At 43.3% G+C, this 14553-nt stretch overlaps 1 protein-coding gene across 1 annotated transcript in view; it reads right to left on the minus strand.

Annotated features, from left to right (window-relative positions):
• The window catches only part of LOC135919047 (uncharacterized), a 54837-nt gene that overhangs the window by 11984 nt on the left and 28300 nt on the right, over positions 1 to 14553 (minus strand). Inside the window, exons 3-8 of the mRNA XM_070530349.1 lie at positions 9567 to 9664; positions 5103 to 5168; positions 4973 to 5020; positions 4736 to 4813; positions 4579 to 4635; positions 168 to 289 (exon numbers count right to left, since the gene is read on the minus strand). Of these exons, the coding sequence (XP_070386450.1) occupies positions 168 to 289; positions 4579 to 4635; positions 4736 to 4813; positions 4973 to 5020; positions 5103 to 5124 (327 nt within the window). The 5' untranslated portion in view covers positions 5125 to 5168; positions 9567 to 9664. The remainder of the gene's footprint in view (positions 1 to 167; positions 290 to 4578; positions 4636 to 4735; positions 4814 to 4972; positions 5021 to 5102; positions 5169 to 9566; positions 9665 to 14553) is intronic.

A 14553-nucleotide genomic window follows, 5' to 3' on the forward strand; every position in this document is an offset into this window, starting at 1 on the left:
GTGTATACAACACAGAACTCCCACAACTTATGAAATATCATTAAACCACACCAAATAAGCGAACAGCAAATACTGGACAATATTTACAACATGCAGTTAATCCTTGGGAAAAAAGTTTGACTGTCCGCACTATAATTACAATCACAATAAATCGTAAGCAGTGTCACCTGGCCATTGACTTCTTCAAACAAGCCTGCTGGTGCCTGGCTTGCGAAGTGTGGGGGTGTTTTTGGTGCCTGGCTTGAGCTCGTGAAGTCTGGGGGCGCTGCAAGTGCAGGCTGCTGTTTCTCTGCGAAATTGGTAGCATTACATCAAAATAAATAGTCGCCATTGTGCTTCTTGAGCTCAAGTGCAATGCTAAAGGACACTGTGTGGGAGCATTATGCCCTTAGAACCAAATACAGTTGAACCCACTCATACCAAATTGCATACACTGTTGTGCCATTACCACAAGCCCGGATTCCGAATCTGCAAGATGCGGAATCTATCCTGCGAGCGCCCTAATTCTCTCTTCACAAGTCAAGATGCTGAGCCGTCAGGCAGCGCACGGGAGAAGCCTCGGCGAGCCGCAAGTTTGGACATGTCAGCGTGTGCCAGACAGCCCGGCGCCGCACCTCCCTTTGCCTGGAGGTCACCGCGCGCGCGAACTTTGAACCGGGTGGCCAGCGCGGTCGCTGGTTGGACCCCTCGGACGACCGTCGTGTGCTGACTTTGTATTGGGCCGTTTGAGTGACAATGGTCCTCGGGGATTATAAAAGCAGCGACACGCCGCCTGAAAAACAGGATCCGCCGACCCCACCGGGAGAGAGTGTCGCTCCCGACTGGGGTGAGATGTGTAACGCGTTTTCGCCGGACGTCGTCGTGCGAGAACAGTCGCGTTTGTTGTGAGCACTCGGCCCCAGTGCCGACCCGTTCATGTCCTGTATGATAACCTGTATATAATGTATAAAGTCCCTTTTGTTATTCTCATCGACGCCAGGCTCGGAGTCTTCACTACCAACGCTCTGTCACGAAACGGGTGACGAGCGCTACGGGACCACAAAGCCATAATCGTGGTGCAGCGGTGCAAGTTCGCAACACTGGTGGCACCGGTTGGGAGTCATAACACTGGTGGCACCGGTTGTATGTCGCAACAACACTTACATTGTGAAAAAATGCAATTACAGTAAAACCTCGTTGAACTGTACCTGCCTAAACAGTAGTTTCATTTTAAAAGTAGTAAAATCAAATCCCTGACTCAGCGGCCATTAAACACATTGCGTTTTGTATCTGCATGAACCGCACAAGCTTATTGCGTACGTATCGGTTAGTGCGTAGTGTTTCCACTTTTTGTCGCGCAATCACAGCGGTGCGTCGTCCTCATTGGACGGCCCGTTAGTACAACAAGTCTCAGAGGTCAGAACAGTCTCCAAGTGCCTTAAGTATTTGTGCGTGAAGCCACATCAACATAATTTCGGCGTCGTGCAAGCGAGGACTCGCGTCATGCCGAAGCTCAGATAAAAAATACCAGCATAGAAGAAAAATTGGACATCGTGCCATGAAACGTGGCACGAAGTTGGTGCTGGCACGCGACAGGCATCTACTGTTGACTACGGTGAGTGGCATTTGGAATGCAAAGAAGTTGTGAAAAAATGACGGCTACAAGGTTCAGTTTTTCGCCATCGTTGCCTAAGTGTCACCTAACGACAGTGATGAGGACAACAGCGTGAGCAATTCAAACCTGACAGTAGCAGAAGCTGCACGTTATGTCAGCATCATGAATGCAATCGTACTGACAAGAACAGCACCCGTGCATGGAGAATATGCAGCGCCAACAAGGAATCTGCCACGCGAGTGTTTGCCGAGAAAGGGGGCTGGCTGAAAACGTGACTCGCAGCTTCAGCAAGTTTGAGGCTGCTGTCGTCGCTGCTAGGCCAGGTCATCAAACGAAAATGAAAATAGCAGACTTTTGTCGTGCGAAGTTCACATATTCATCGGTCAAGTCCACTGGTTGCAAGCTGCACAATGACTATGTATTTCAGAAAGCCTAAGTGCCGAATAAACCACTGCCCTCTTTCACTCTGCGCTTCCCGGCTTTAAACAAGGAATGATGAGCTTGGTCCCCTATTGTTGATTCTGCCAAAATGCACAGCGCCTTTTATCTTTTGCAGCTTTCTCTCCTATTATCTTGTTTGAAGGTTTTTACAAGGATGATCACAATTCAGCTGTTACTACTGCATCAGTGATACCTTGTGATCACATCCAATGTTCATGACATACAAAGGTCCCTTGTAAGCGAACCCTTCAGCAAAACATTTCATGCGTTCTTTTAATTCATCAAATTAAAATATGTTATTTAGGAATTGCACGTTTAAGGAACTGCGTCACACCCACTGATTACAAAGTCAGTGGCTATGACACACAAATTTTGTGTCAGTTACCCTTTTAAGTATACATGCAACTGTAACAGAAGTAGCGGCAGAGAGTCGTCTATAAATTGCACACTTCTGATCAAAGCAGCAATGAAATGAAAGCCGCACAATGTCACAAGATGACAAAAGAGGCAAAAAGCTGGAGGTGTGGGAGGGGGGGAATGGCAAAAAGTAAGTGCAGAAGTGCCGAAGTTTAATTGATGGCCTTATTTTTATTCATTGATAGGCTTTACATAAGTGCCACCTGTTGCATCACCTGGTCAAGTAGTATAATTCCATTCTTTGCCACAAAAAGCACTAAGTACTTTAACCTTTATAATAGGAATAAAACAGAACAACCAAAATAGGGTTGTCAATATATAAGATACTGTGTGCAGTCTGCAATTACCGTATTTACTCGCATAATGATCGCGCTCGCGTAATGATCGCACCCCTAAATTTTGTCGTCAAAATTCGATTTTTTTTTTATTTCCCGCGTAATGATCGCGCCCCGAACTTGTCGCAGCGATATGTCGTGTGCTAAGTCTAGCGAATAATGATCGTGCTTACCACCTGTCGAATGCTACGCGAACGACTCTAAGACAAGCCAAGCGGCCTGCACGCACTAAACATTCTTATGTAGATGCCTCATTTCATTACTTTCATCATTTTCCGCACTTCTATGACAAAATGAGGTACAACCAAACTTGCCTTTATTATTGGTTGGCTTTATAATGGCTGATGTCAACAAAAACAATAAAGGCCCATTTCGATTCTTTTCATCTGCTTTTGCACTCGTGAGCACGCAACAAATCGCGCGCGGCAATGATATTAGCCGCGTTTACTCTGATACGTTAAAAGTGTACCCTATTCATACGCCGACGCTTGTAACACAGCTAAGATATTCGCCCACCCTTAGCGGAAACGTGCCGTATTAGCATAGTAGTGAAGACAGATGCCGCAGTTTCCGCAGCATGCCCGTCATGTGTTTATATGTCACTGGCTGCTAAGCGCGCCCACCTGTTTCTGTCCCCTCAAAATGGACATGGCTAGGTTATTGCCGCAAACTTGCCGATATTAACGATATTATTCATCACTGATACGGAAGAAAGTGTTTCAATGCACGTAATGTACTCACGAGAAGAAAAAAAATCGCGTTCGGCGCGTTCGGCTTGCTCCGCCAGCCGCCATTTTTGTTTTGGTGTCCCGCACCCGCAATCTCACATCTCGCAGCAAACACGGTACGAAAAAAAAAATTATTTTTTTTCGCGGGAAATTTAACCCGCGTAATGATCGCACCCCTGAATTTGCGTCAATTTTTCTGACAAAAAAGGTGCGATCATTATGCGAGTAAATACGGTATGTCTACACTAGTGAAAGTGGAAATTTTTAGCAGTGCCTAAAGAAACACATGAATGATGTGAAAAAAAAAAAGTCCCTTCCAGTGCACTTGCTGAAGACGCAGAATCCACATAACACGATTTCAACTGGAGCCAAGCTTCAGTCATCGCCCAAGAACTGGACGAAGCGATAGTATCTGGAATCCCTGACAATGCAAACAACCGCATACACGCTTAATCGAAATGATGGAAATCTCCCGCCAACATGCGCAAGATGCCTGAAACGATTTTTTATGTGGATTTAAGCTGAAGTTTTTGTGCCTCTCAGCTCAATGAACAAGGCTTCCGTGTGGAAGCTGAAATGCATAAGAATTTTTAGACAACCCCATTTTGGTCAGCATTATGTTTTTATTCCTATTATCCGGTTGCTTTCAGACTAGACGAGATTTCGTCAATCTTGATTGCCTTTAACCTTCATTTCAAAAACCTGTGAAAACAGGTTTCTTTTGTTAAGTTTGTCAAGCTGTAAATTTAGATTAGACAGGCCCAGTACATTTAGATTGGCCCATATCAGACTCGCCCAACATCTAGGATGTGCAATGTGTTGCAGTTATTGCGCATCCTATTCATTGTAAACTGCACGTATGCTATTTTTTGCCTTTGGGTTTGCTGTTTTATTGCTAAATTACACCCACATAATGTTATTGTTGATCCAGAACAATAGGATAGAACAAAGGCAATAGTATAACTGCAATTCTGCTTTGTCTAAGTACATGCACTAAACAAGGATGTGGTGTCAAGTAATAGCATCCACTTCCAAAACATAAAAAAGCAAGCTCAACACTCACCACTGGATGCAGAACAATGTCCCGCGATGGGGCCACTTTCCACAGCGACATCAATGCCTGCACAAATAATGAGAGTCATCCAAATATGTCAAAAACAAAGATAGTACTAATTATGTCATCCTTCCTTGCAACACTGAAGAATGCAGCCAATACTCACCAGAAGATGCAGCCAGATCCTGCTCTCTACAGGGCATGTCAAAAGCATCAACGTCGGGCACATCAAAGGCATCAATGCCTGCATTGAAAATAGATATGCGAGTGAGCAATGTAACTTTTTGTCTAGAAAATACAAAGCAAAAAGAAATACTGTTCACCACCTCCAAGTATAGTGGACTACAGCTCAACTAGATATAGCTATCCAAGTAGCAGCCAATAACAGAACACTTAAACATACCTGCATCATTTGCGCTCTCTGGCACCATTTCCACGGGTAGCCCAGTGCCTGTAATGGCACAAAACACAGTTGATCGAGTGACTAGTATATTATGAAATTGGGACATTCAAGGGTAGAAAGAAAGCATTACCTGCATCCAAAGAGCAGGGCATCAAATACTCTGCGATGACTTCGCCATGACTGGCTCGGGCTACCTCTAAAGAAAAAATTCCAAAAGGAAGAACCCCATTACTATTTCACAATAACATAGCCCTCTATAATAATAAAATTCTAAGCTTTTCTGTCCCTTGAAAAAGCCTTCATGGAGAGATAGCCATCAAATAGTTTAGCTGTTATTCTATAAACAGCCTCTTGGGACCATTCACGTAAATGCTACTGCCCATGCAAGCATGAAAGAACTCTATATACCAGTTCATTCTAAAACAGTAAGCTGGCCAAGTTGGTACGTATGCATTGTAGGAAACCAGTGCAAAGAGACAGAAACCAAGTGAAAAACACATGACATCTCACTGAACCTGCAACTAAAGGTGAGGTAGAAAAGATGAACTCCAAGAAGACCTGAGCACCATCCCACATTACAGAAAATCAAAACAACTTGATCACATTCATTTCTGGACACGGATGATAAATTGGTACAAAAGAAACCATGAAACAATTTACAGCAAAAATTATTCACTATTACAATTACTTGATTAGTAATTGATTTGCTAGACTGTCCAAACTGAAAACTCCCTGCAGCTTATCAAAAACACTAGTTTTGGCTCCACACAAAGTTTCCAGTGCATAAGTTTTTAGGCAGCCAATTCAGTATTAAAAATAATACATTGGGCTTTTCAGGGTTAAATACATACATGCAAAATTACATGCTGAATCAAAAAGAGGGCTGACAGATGGAGCAGCGCACACGCGATATAAAGGTTGTAAACAGGGATGAAGTGCCTCAGAAAGGCTGGTCAACCTTTCAATAGGAGGACCTATGTTCATCAAAGGTGCCCTCGTTATCTTCGGCAGGTTCGTTTTAACGGGTTAGTGAAGTGACATTAGGTGTGGTCGTTTTGGTTGGCAGCTGGCTGTAAAGGAAGAGACCAAGAAGAAAATGACCACTGTCGTTTGATGTCTTTAGGCACAGTTTCTAAGACGAGGGGACAAGAGCGGGAGAGTGAAATTCATAGCCCCAAACTTCATGTCGCCATCTTAGCAGTTTAAAAATTACCTGACACATTGCTGCTATGCAAGTCAAGTCATTCTTTCAACTGGTGCCTTTTTGTTACTCACACACTGACCCGTTCTTCTATAACCACAAACACATGCCACCTAAGACACCTCTGGAGGCTCACTAAGTCTCACTCCCCCAACACCGCACCGTCTTAAATCCTTCATTTTTTTTTTGCCACCTTCCCACTTTCTTACTCTTGTCCCCTCATCTTGAAACCACGCCTGAGATGTCAAATGACAGTGCCCATTTTCTTTTCAGTTTCTTCCTTCCAGCCAGCCGCTACTCACTGCACATGACGTCACTCCATTACCCCATTAAAACTTACCTGCCTAGGATGACGAGGCCACCTTTGACGAACATACATCCTATTGAAACATTGGCCAGCCTTTCTGAGGCACTTTATCCTTGTTTACAACCTTTATACTACATGATTCATGCTGAGGAGTTTCCAAATTGCAGGCCAAGGTTAATCAGACCTAACCTAACATTCGAACTATTACGAGCATCATTTGTTCACCATAAAGTTGGAAAAATTATCGACCACGCGCCCTGGTCAGCCAATCAGATAGCTCGCCCATGTGACGTAATATGGGTTATTTGCATCATATGGGTAGGGGCGGCTTAAAATTCCGCCGAGCAGTGCGCTGCGATCGGCAGCGATGGGTATTTTTAAAACCTTGTAATAAATTACACGCTTTACGCAGAGCACTTAGATGCATCAATTAATGATCAGAAGAACCTACTCTAACGACTCAGTACGTTTGTAGAAAATCGCCAAAATCGTTTCAGGGTCCCTTTAACTTGTTTTCAAGCTTCTTTGTCAGCCTCCAAGTCTGTGCCGCATGTCAGCACCAGTAAAATGCACTGATTGTATACTTTCCTTTTCAATGATAACGGTAAGTTCCGGTTCAGGAGCTCATGATGTCTGCCGTATGCGATTCAACCCATTTTTATTCTGTGAACTTCTTTCTCATGGTCCGGGTTCCCTGTGATTAGTAACTTACTCCTCCACAGACTCTAGAGGTTGACTTGCAATCTTGAACTCTTGTTCCCTTTCCCGGTTATTTATCATTATCTTTGTCTTCTGCATATTAATCATTAACTTCACTCTTACACTCTCCCTGTTAAGGTCCTGAATCATTTGTTGTAACTCGTGTGCATTGTTGCTGAATAGAACGATGTCATCGGCAAACCGAAGGTTGTTGAGGTATTCGCCGTCTATCTTTACTCCCAAGCCTACCCAGTTTAATAGCTTGAATACTTCTTCCAAGCTCGCAGTGAATAGCATTGGAGAGATAGTGTCTCCTTGTCTGACCTCTTTCTTTATAGGTATCTTCCTACTTTTCTTGTGTAGAATTAAGGTGGCTGTGGAATCTCTGTAGATATTTTCCAGGGTATTTACGTAAGCGGTCTGTACTCCTTGATTACACAATGCCTCTGACTGCTGGTATCTACTGAATCAAATGCTTTTTCGTAATCTATGAAAGCCATATAGATAGGTTTATTGTACTCTGCGGATTTCTCGATAACCTGGTTAATAACATCGATGGGATCCATTATAGAGTAACCTTTCCTGAAGCCAGCCTGCTCCCTTGGTTGACTAAAGTCCAGTGTTGTCGTTATTCTACTGGAGATTATTTTGGTAAATATTTTATGTAATACTGGAGTAAGCTAATGGGTGTATAATTTTTCAATTCTTTAATGTCTCCCTTTTTGTGGATTAGCATAATGTCTGCATTCTTCCAGTTTTCTGGGACTCGAAGTCGATAGACACTTCGTACAGAGAGTCGCCAGTTTTCCAAGCATTATGTCTCCTCCATCTATGTTTAAATCGACTGTTATTCCATTTGCTCCTGCTGCTCTCTCCCGTTTCATGTCCTACAAGGCCCTGACACTTTCATTCTTTGTTGTTTCTTTATTAGGTCCTTTGTTACTTGGGGGAGCTTGCCTACTGGTTGCCTTGATGCCGTGCTTCCCACTTCAATTGCTGCCTCTGAAGCCAGCCTCGTTACGGTTTCATTCATTACCTCTATGTCATCATCTCTCTGTTCTAAGGCTGCATATTTGTTTGCAAGTACCAGCCTAAATTTGTCTGCTTTTACTCTTACTGCCTCTAAGTTGGCCTGTTTTTTCTTGACCAATTTTGCTCTTTCTTTCTTTAAATTGAGGTGGATCCTGGCCCTCACTACCCTATGATCGCTACGTTTTACCCTACCTATTACTTCTACATCCTGCACTATGCTGGGATCGGCAGAAAGTATGAAATCAATTTAATTTCTTGTTTCACCATTAGGGCTTTTCCAGGTCCCCCCCATTTTCTGCTGCAATGTTTCCTGAAAAAAGTGTTCATTATATATTCTCACCTTATTCCTTTCTGCAAATTCTACAAGCATCTCACCTCTAGCGTTTCTAGAATCGACACAGTAGTTGCCAATTGCTTGTTCACCCGCCTGCTTTTTCCCCACTTTTGCATTGAAGTCCCTCATTCCTACTGTATACTGCGTTTGCACTTTCCTCATCGCTAATTCAACATCTTCATAAAACTGATCTACTTCCTCATCGTCGTGACTGGATGTTGGAGCTTATGTTTGTACTACCTTTAATTTATACCTTTTATTGATTTTGATTACGACTACTGCTACCCTCTCATCGATGCTGTAGAATTGATCAGACATTCATAAATATGTAGCAGGAGCCCAAGGTCAACCTTCAGAAAAGTTCAGGAGAGTGGGCAGGTATGCATGTAGCAATGAAATGGTTATTATCCCATTGTCCTGTCACTCTTGCTGTGATGAGCCAGTGCCACTATATTAAGTGATTGATAAACCACATAATTAACTTATAACATTCCACTTTGCAACTCCTTCCAGTTAAAGGTAGACAAAGTTTGCAGAAGAATGTGCCCCTGCAGGCCCAAGATACATTATTATAAAATCCAATGCACGCGCAGAAGGCTGATGGCCAGAGAAATTATCTGGCATGTTGTGCTGTGTGCATAAAGTTTGCAGCAATATCATCAAACATCTTTCTCAATTTTACTGTGATACACATCCCTAAACTTCAAGCAAACTTAGAAAAAAAGCAACAGAATGCGCAAATGCTGCACACCACCTTCACATGACCTATAATTTTTCATGCACAAACCAACCAAATTTGTCAGTCACCCTGAGCTCTTTTCCTACCAAGGTCATTACCAAGGTCACCTAATAACATTACCTGAAATCACTCAACAAATAAAGACTTACAGTGACATTCAAGTTATTTGCTTATTTCATCACAAACAAGGATTCAATAGATGCTCAGTGCTACACCAAATTTTCTACCATATTGTGTACTACAATAAATTATTCTATAGCTTTAGCCCATAGTAAAACCCACTTCTTTCTTCTTCGATGATGCCTCCTCTTCTGCTTCAATTAGCCTTGGAAATGGCTCCCGCATGCTTTTTATCTTGAGTCGCAGGGAGTCCAGACCACCTAGATAAAAAGCAATAGACTTTTACCAGTGGCATGTATCGGAATATTTGGAACATACAAAAATGAAATGATAAAGTGCATAGCAAAGTCTAGACTAAAAGCACAACCTATATAATAACCATTGTATGATGACTAAGGTTCCATTGCCTGTGCTCGTTTACGGCTGTTGTACAACGCCCGGTTCTCATCATACAACAGCTCCAAATAAGCACAGGCACAGGAACCTTACTCACAAACAATTGGCTACACCCAGTGGTTAAGGACCAGGAGGCAGATGTGCATCTATTAGATAGCCGCATAATCAGTGTCTGCAGCTTTATTTGTTTAAATGTGTGCCTGTGTGATCATCACTGCGGATACAACTGCAGCTATGTATGCTTGAACATTTGGTTAAACAAGACAAAAGGGGTTAACCGAGGGGCCCGATTTTTATTTGTCATATCACAAGAAGCCAACAAACACTGACACCAAGGACAACATAGGGGAAATTAGTTGTCCTAAGTAAATGAAATCAAGAAACAATAAATTAATGGAAATGAAAGTGGATGAAAAAATAACTTGCCGCAGGTAGGAAACGATCCCACAACCTTCGCATTTCGCGTGCGATGCTCTACCGATTGAGTAACACTGACCAACATTGATACCTTCAGGTAGCATGTGTGGGTTTATTGACCGCGGTTGCCTTCACCCAAAAAGACCACGTTCTCATGACGCCTGCGGCAGAAAGGGCGTTCCACGTCCGCCGCCGTCTGTGAGTGGTGGCGCTGGCTAACACTCCCAGGGTTCTGCTAGGAAACAAATACCCAAGAAAGTGGATGGGAAAATGGCGCCACGGTAGCTTAATTGGCAGAGCATCGCACACGAAATGTGAAGGCTGAGGGATCATTCCCCACCTGCGGCAAATTGGTTCTTCATCCACTTTCATTCCATTAATTTAGTGTTTCTTTATTTCATTTATTAAGCACAGCTCATTTGCCCTATGTTGTCCTAGGTGTCAGTGTTTGTTGGCTTCTTATGATACAAACCTTTGGTTAGGCATACATAGCTACAATTGATGCCATGTTGCAATCTATGAAAGCCCATCATTCGTCATAACCTACTGGGGAGAATTTAGCAACCACCAACACTGATTGTGTTGCTATTTGAGTGCTACCTTGCCATTTTCCTCCCTATTTAACAGCAAGTACATTTAACACGATCTAATTAAAGGGACCCTGAAACAATTTTCACGATTTTGTACAAACATACTGAGTCGTTGGAGTAGGTCTTTTTTATCTTTAAATGACGCATCTAAGTGCTCCGCATAAAGCATGTAATTTATTATAAGGTTTTATAAATGTACGTTGCTGCCGATCGCAGCACACCGTTCGGCTCAATTTGCAGCCGCCCCTAACCATTTGACGTAAATTGCCCTAATGATGCTAGTAGGGCGAGCTATCCGATTGGCTGCCCAGGGTGCGTCATCGATAATTTTTCCAACTTTATGGTGAACAAATGTTGTTTGCAATAGGTGTAATGTTAGTTAACTTGTTTCCATAAAAAGAAAGTAACAGAAAGAGAATGCACAAAGACAATTTTTCAATACCCTTAAGCACCTCCAGCATAAAGCAAGTGTTATTTGCTTGTGTTACGTGTTCCGTGTGGACAAGAGCTCCGGGGTCAGGGTTGATCTCGATCTTTATTTTTGCAAGCACCATGGTTCGGACTTTTTACATTGTGGGCCGCACACGTAGCAACTGGCAATATGTCAAGCTGTGACATCACGTGTCTCTGCAAGGCAGCAGATAAGCGGAGCGGCTACAGCGCATCATACTGTTGGCAACCGATCGGTGCCAGGATTACTACCCCAATTAGCGGAGAGAATTTGGAGTGGCTCCCTCGTGCGAGTGACGTCACGGCCAGGACGCCGCTCGCTCTGAGTCGCTCGGCTGCCACGCGCGCTCGTTCCCTTCCTGTATTTTTGAGGTATGAGTGGCTCGAACCGTACTTATCGAAGGATATGTCGGCTTCTTTCTGCTGCCATGCCTGAACCCCAGTTCTTTCTTCTAAAACGCGTGAATCGAGAAAATTTGCGGCTTGGATATCACAAGCTATGTAGCGTTAAAAGGATCTACTGGTTTTGCAATGCATATATGCGCCATCTCTGTTTATAAATTTTTCGTAAAAAGAAGGTCTACGAACTCAATATGCGAAGTTGTGTATGATGCTTCACTGAACATTTACCATTGCCTTAGTACTTAGCTACGAGAGATACTGCATTTTACATGGAAGAAAAAGCTTGCTATTTGGCATCATGTTATCCATGTTAGAAAGACACGGCCCAGCGAAGCATTCATCATTCTTATTACTCTGGTGAGTTGTTCTAGTCAAATATGGCCACTTTATTAATGTGTAAAAGATAGAACTAGGCGCTCATTTCATATAAACCATTTGCTGCTACTTTCGCTGCTCTCTGAAACAAGACCCCATAAAACGAATTGCTCATGGCTGCTAACACGATGACGCATTATGTAGAGTTAATTCACAAACAACCATAGTGGCAATTACTTGAAAAGAAAAGTTTCGTGCTTAAGATCAAGAGCTAATCAACTGCAAGCGATGAAATGTTTCATGGTGGCCCTCAGTGGCCTTTACCTACAATATGGCACACCCCTCGCACAACAGAAGCAACCCACTGTCATTATGGCGAAGCACGCATTGTTCATGAAACCTATCAGTTCACTACAAGTTCGAACTGAAACCATGAGGCAGTTTTTTGCAGCGTCAATTGTAATGCCTAAAGCATACTCGAGGTACACAAGTGCAGCTTAGGCTGCCTAGAAAAGCAAAAGTCAAGCACCTTCTACCTCACTATGTCTCGATCGAGTGTTATTTAATTGGAGAACTATTCACTTCATCAGTATGTAAAAGAAAATCTCGCAAACCTTCTTAAGCAAGGCATCACAAGTCTTACATGTCTCACTTGAGTTTTGACCCTGCACCGGGCAATTAAATTCAATATGTCCCATATTACTAATGAATGATGCTTCAGCTTCTTTCTAGCTGCAGCCACTTGGTCCGAAAAGTACATCTAACTAAAAAAATTTGGACTGCGCAACCTGTGTCAGTTTGCCAAACAGATTCGTCGTGCATATTCCTCAAGCAGCAAACACCAGTAAATTGCTCAAGTGAGTTGAACATGCACCATGGAAAAGGAAATATACATTGGTGCATTCCCTTTCATATTCTGCAAACAGCTGTAAGCTTCAATTAATTAGCTTTACTTCAAAAAACTGCCCCTTAAAATAAACGTGTGAAGAACCGCCTAATTTTCAGAAGCAGTTAAAGAAGCAAGTGGTGCTGGTAGAATCTAAACTGCACTGTTAAGTCCTCGTGTTACTGCCGAGTGTTCCTGTGAATAAATGCAAAAATTCAATATTATACCATGAACTATTCGTCATGAGCAAACCTGTTTTAGCAAATTAAAATCAAGGTAACTGTTGTTGAAGTCGTACATTGCCAGCGTTTGTGACATACCTGCTGAACCGCTGGAGGTATGGTATAACTGGATTCTTATGTGCTATGTTCTTGCGGTTGTCAATCCGCGCATGAAAAACCTGCAATGGGCTAGCCTGTGCTCCTTCGGCTGGCATTGTAGCGTTGCCTTTGAGAACTGTACCGTCATCTAAGAAATAAGCTCTTTGAATAAATTTCCGCAAACCAAGATGCCATAAAAATATATTTGAGACTACCACCATGAGTATACAAGCAGAAGGAACAACAGCCAACAAACAAAACCACCGCAGAAGGCACCCGAACACTGCCCGAACTACAGCAGACAGGCGCGAGTCCGTGCCCTGATGTCACACGAGCGGTGCTCGCAGAGCCCCTGTAGGTCGTTCCCTGGGCTAATAGTGTTTCACGTGTCCAGTGTTTGCGTAAATGCAAGCACAAGCAGACTGGGTCAGGCCATTTGACCGTGCCATTTTACGGGATGAGCAGAGGCACAAACGTGAATGGTCTACACGGTGCAGCCACCTGGTAGCATGAGCTCAAACACAGTAGCTGTAATGAACTCTTTTCTACTTTGCTGCTGATGTAATATTTCCTCAGGTGCGTAATCGTGTACACATTGTTTTTGTAAATATTTTACACTTGTTTAGAGAAATATTAGGTATTTGCTGCAAGCTCTGTGCCACCAGGTGGCTGGACCATGCAGACCGATCAGGCAGCTCACGTACGTCTACACTAAAGTTTCGTCATCAGCTTAAATGTACGCCTCCACCGATCCGTCGAAATGCCCATCACGCCTGTGGTTACCGGAATACTGGACACACTTGGTGCTGTGACAGAATGCTCGCAATGCTTTGCTGCTTCGATAGCTCTCCCTTAGAGTCGACTGCCAAGCTGCTGGCGGAGAGGCTTCATGCACTTGGTTCTAGAGAACCGGAAGTAGACGACACGATGTGCTATCATGACGCAGCACCAGTGAAGGTGGAGCTTAGCCCCGATGCCTCGGCAAACAAGTTGGAGAAAATGCATGGCCATGGAGGAGGGTAACTTGTAATCATCCGTAGCTCCCTTAATATGAGACGCTTCACACAAACTGTGGTGCGAATGGTTTACTATAGCTGTACCCTAAGCATCTACAAAATTTGTCCAAACCATTTCAGGGGCGCTTTAATGAAATTCTGGTGTTTCATGTGCCAAAACCAGGATATGACTGTGAGGCGCACCATAGTAGGGGACTCTGGGTTAATTTTGACCACTCTGGCTTTCTTAACATCCCCACAATGCACAGTTTAAGGGCATTTTTGCGTTTCATCCCCCATCAAACTGTCACGGCCAGTATTATTCATGTGACCTTGGGATCAGCATCCCAATGATGAAGCAACTACACCACCTCGATG

This window comes from Dermacentor albipictus, unplaced genomic scaffold (assembly GCF_038994185.2).
Source record: "Dermacentor albipictus isolate Rhodes 1998 colony unplaced genomic scaffold, USDA_Dalb.pri_finalv2 scaffold_87, whole genome shotgun sequence".
Taxonomy (NCBI): Eukaryota; Metazoa; Arthropoda; class Arachnida; order Ixodida; family Ixodidae; genus Dermacentor; species Dermacentor albipictus.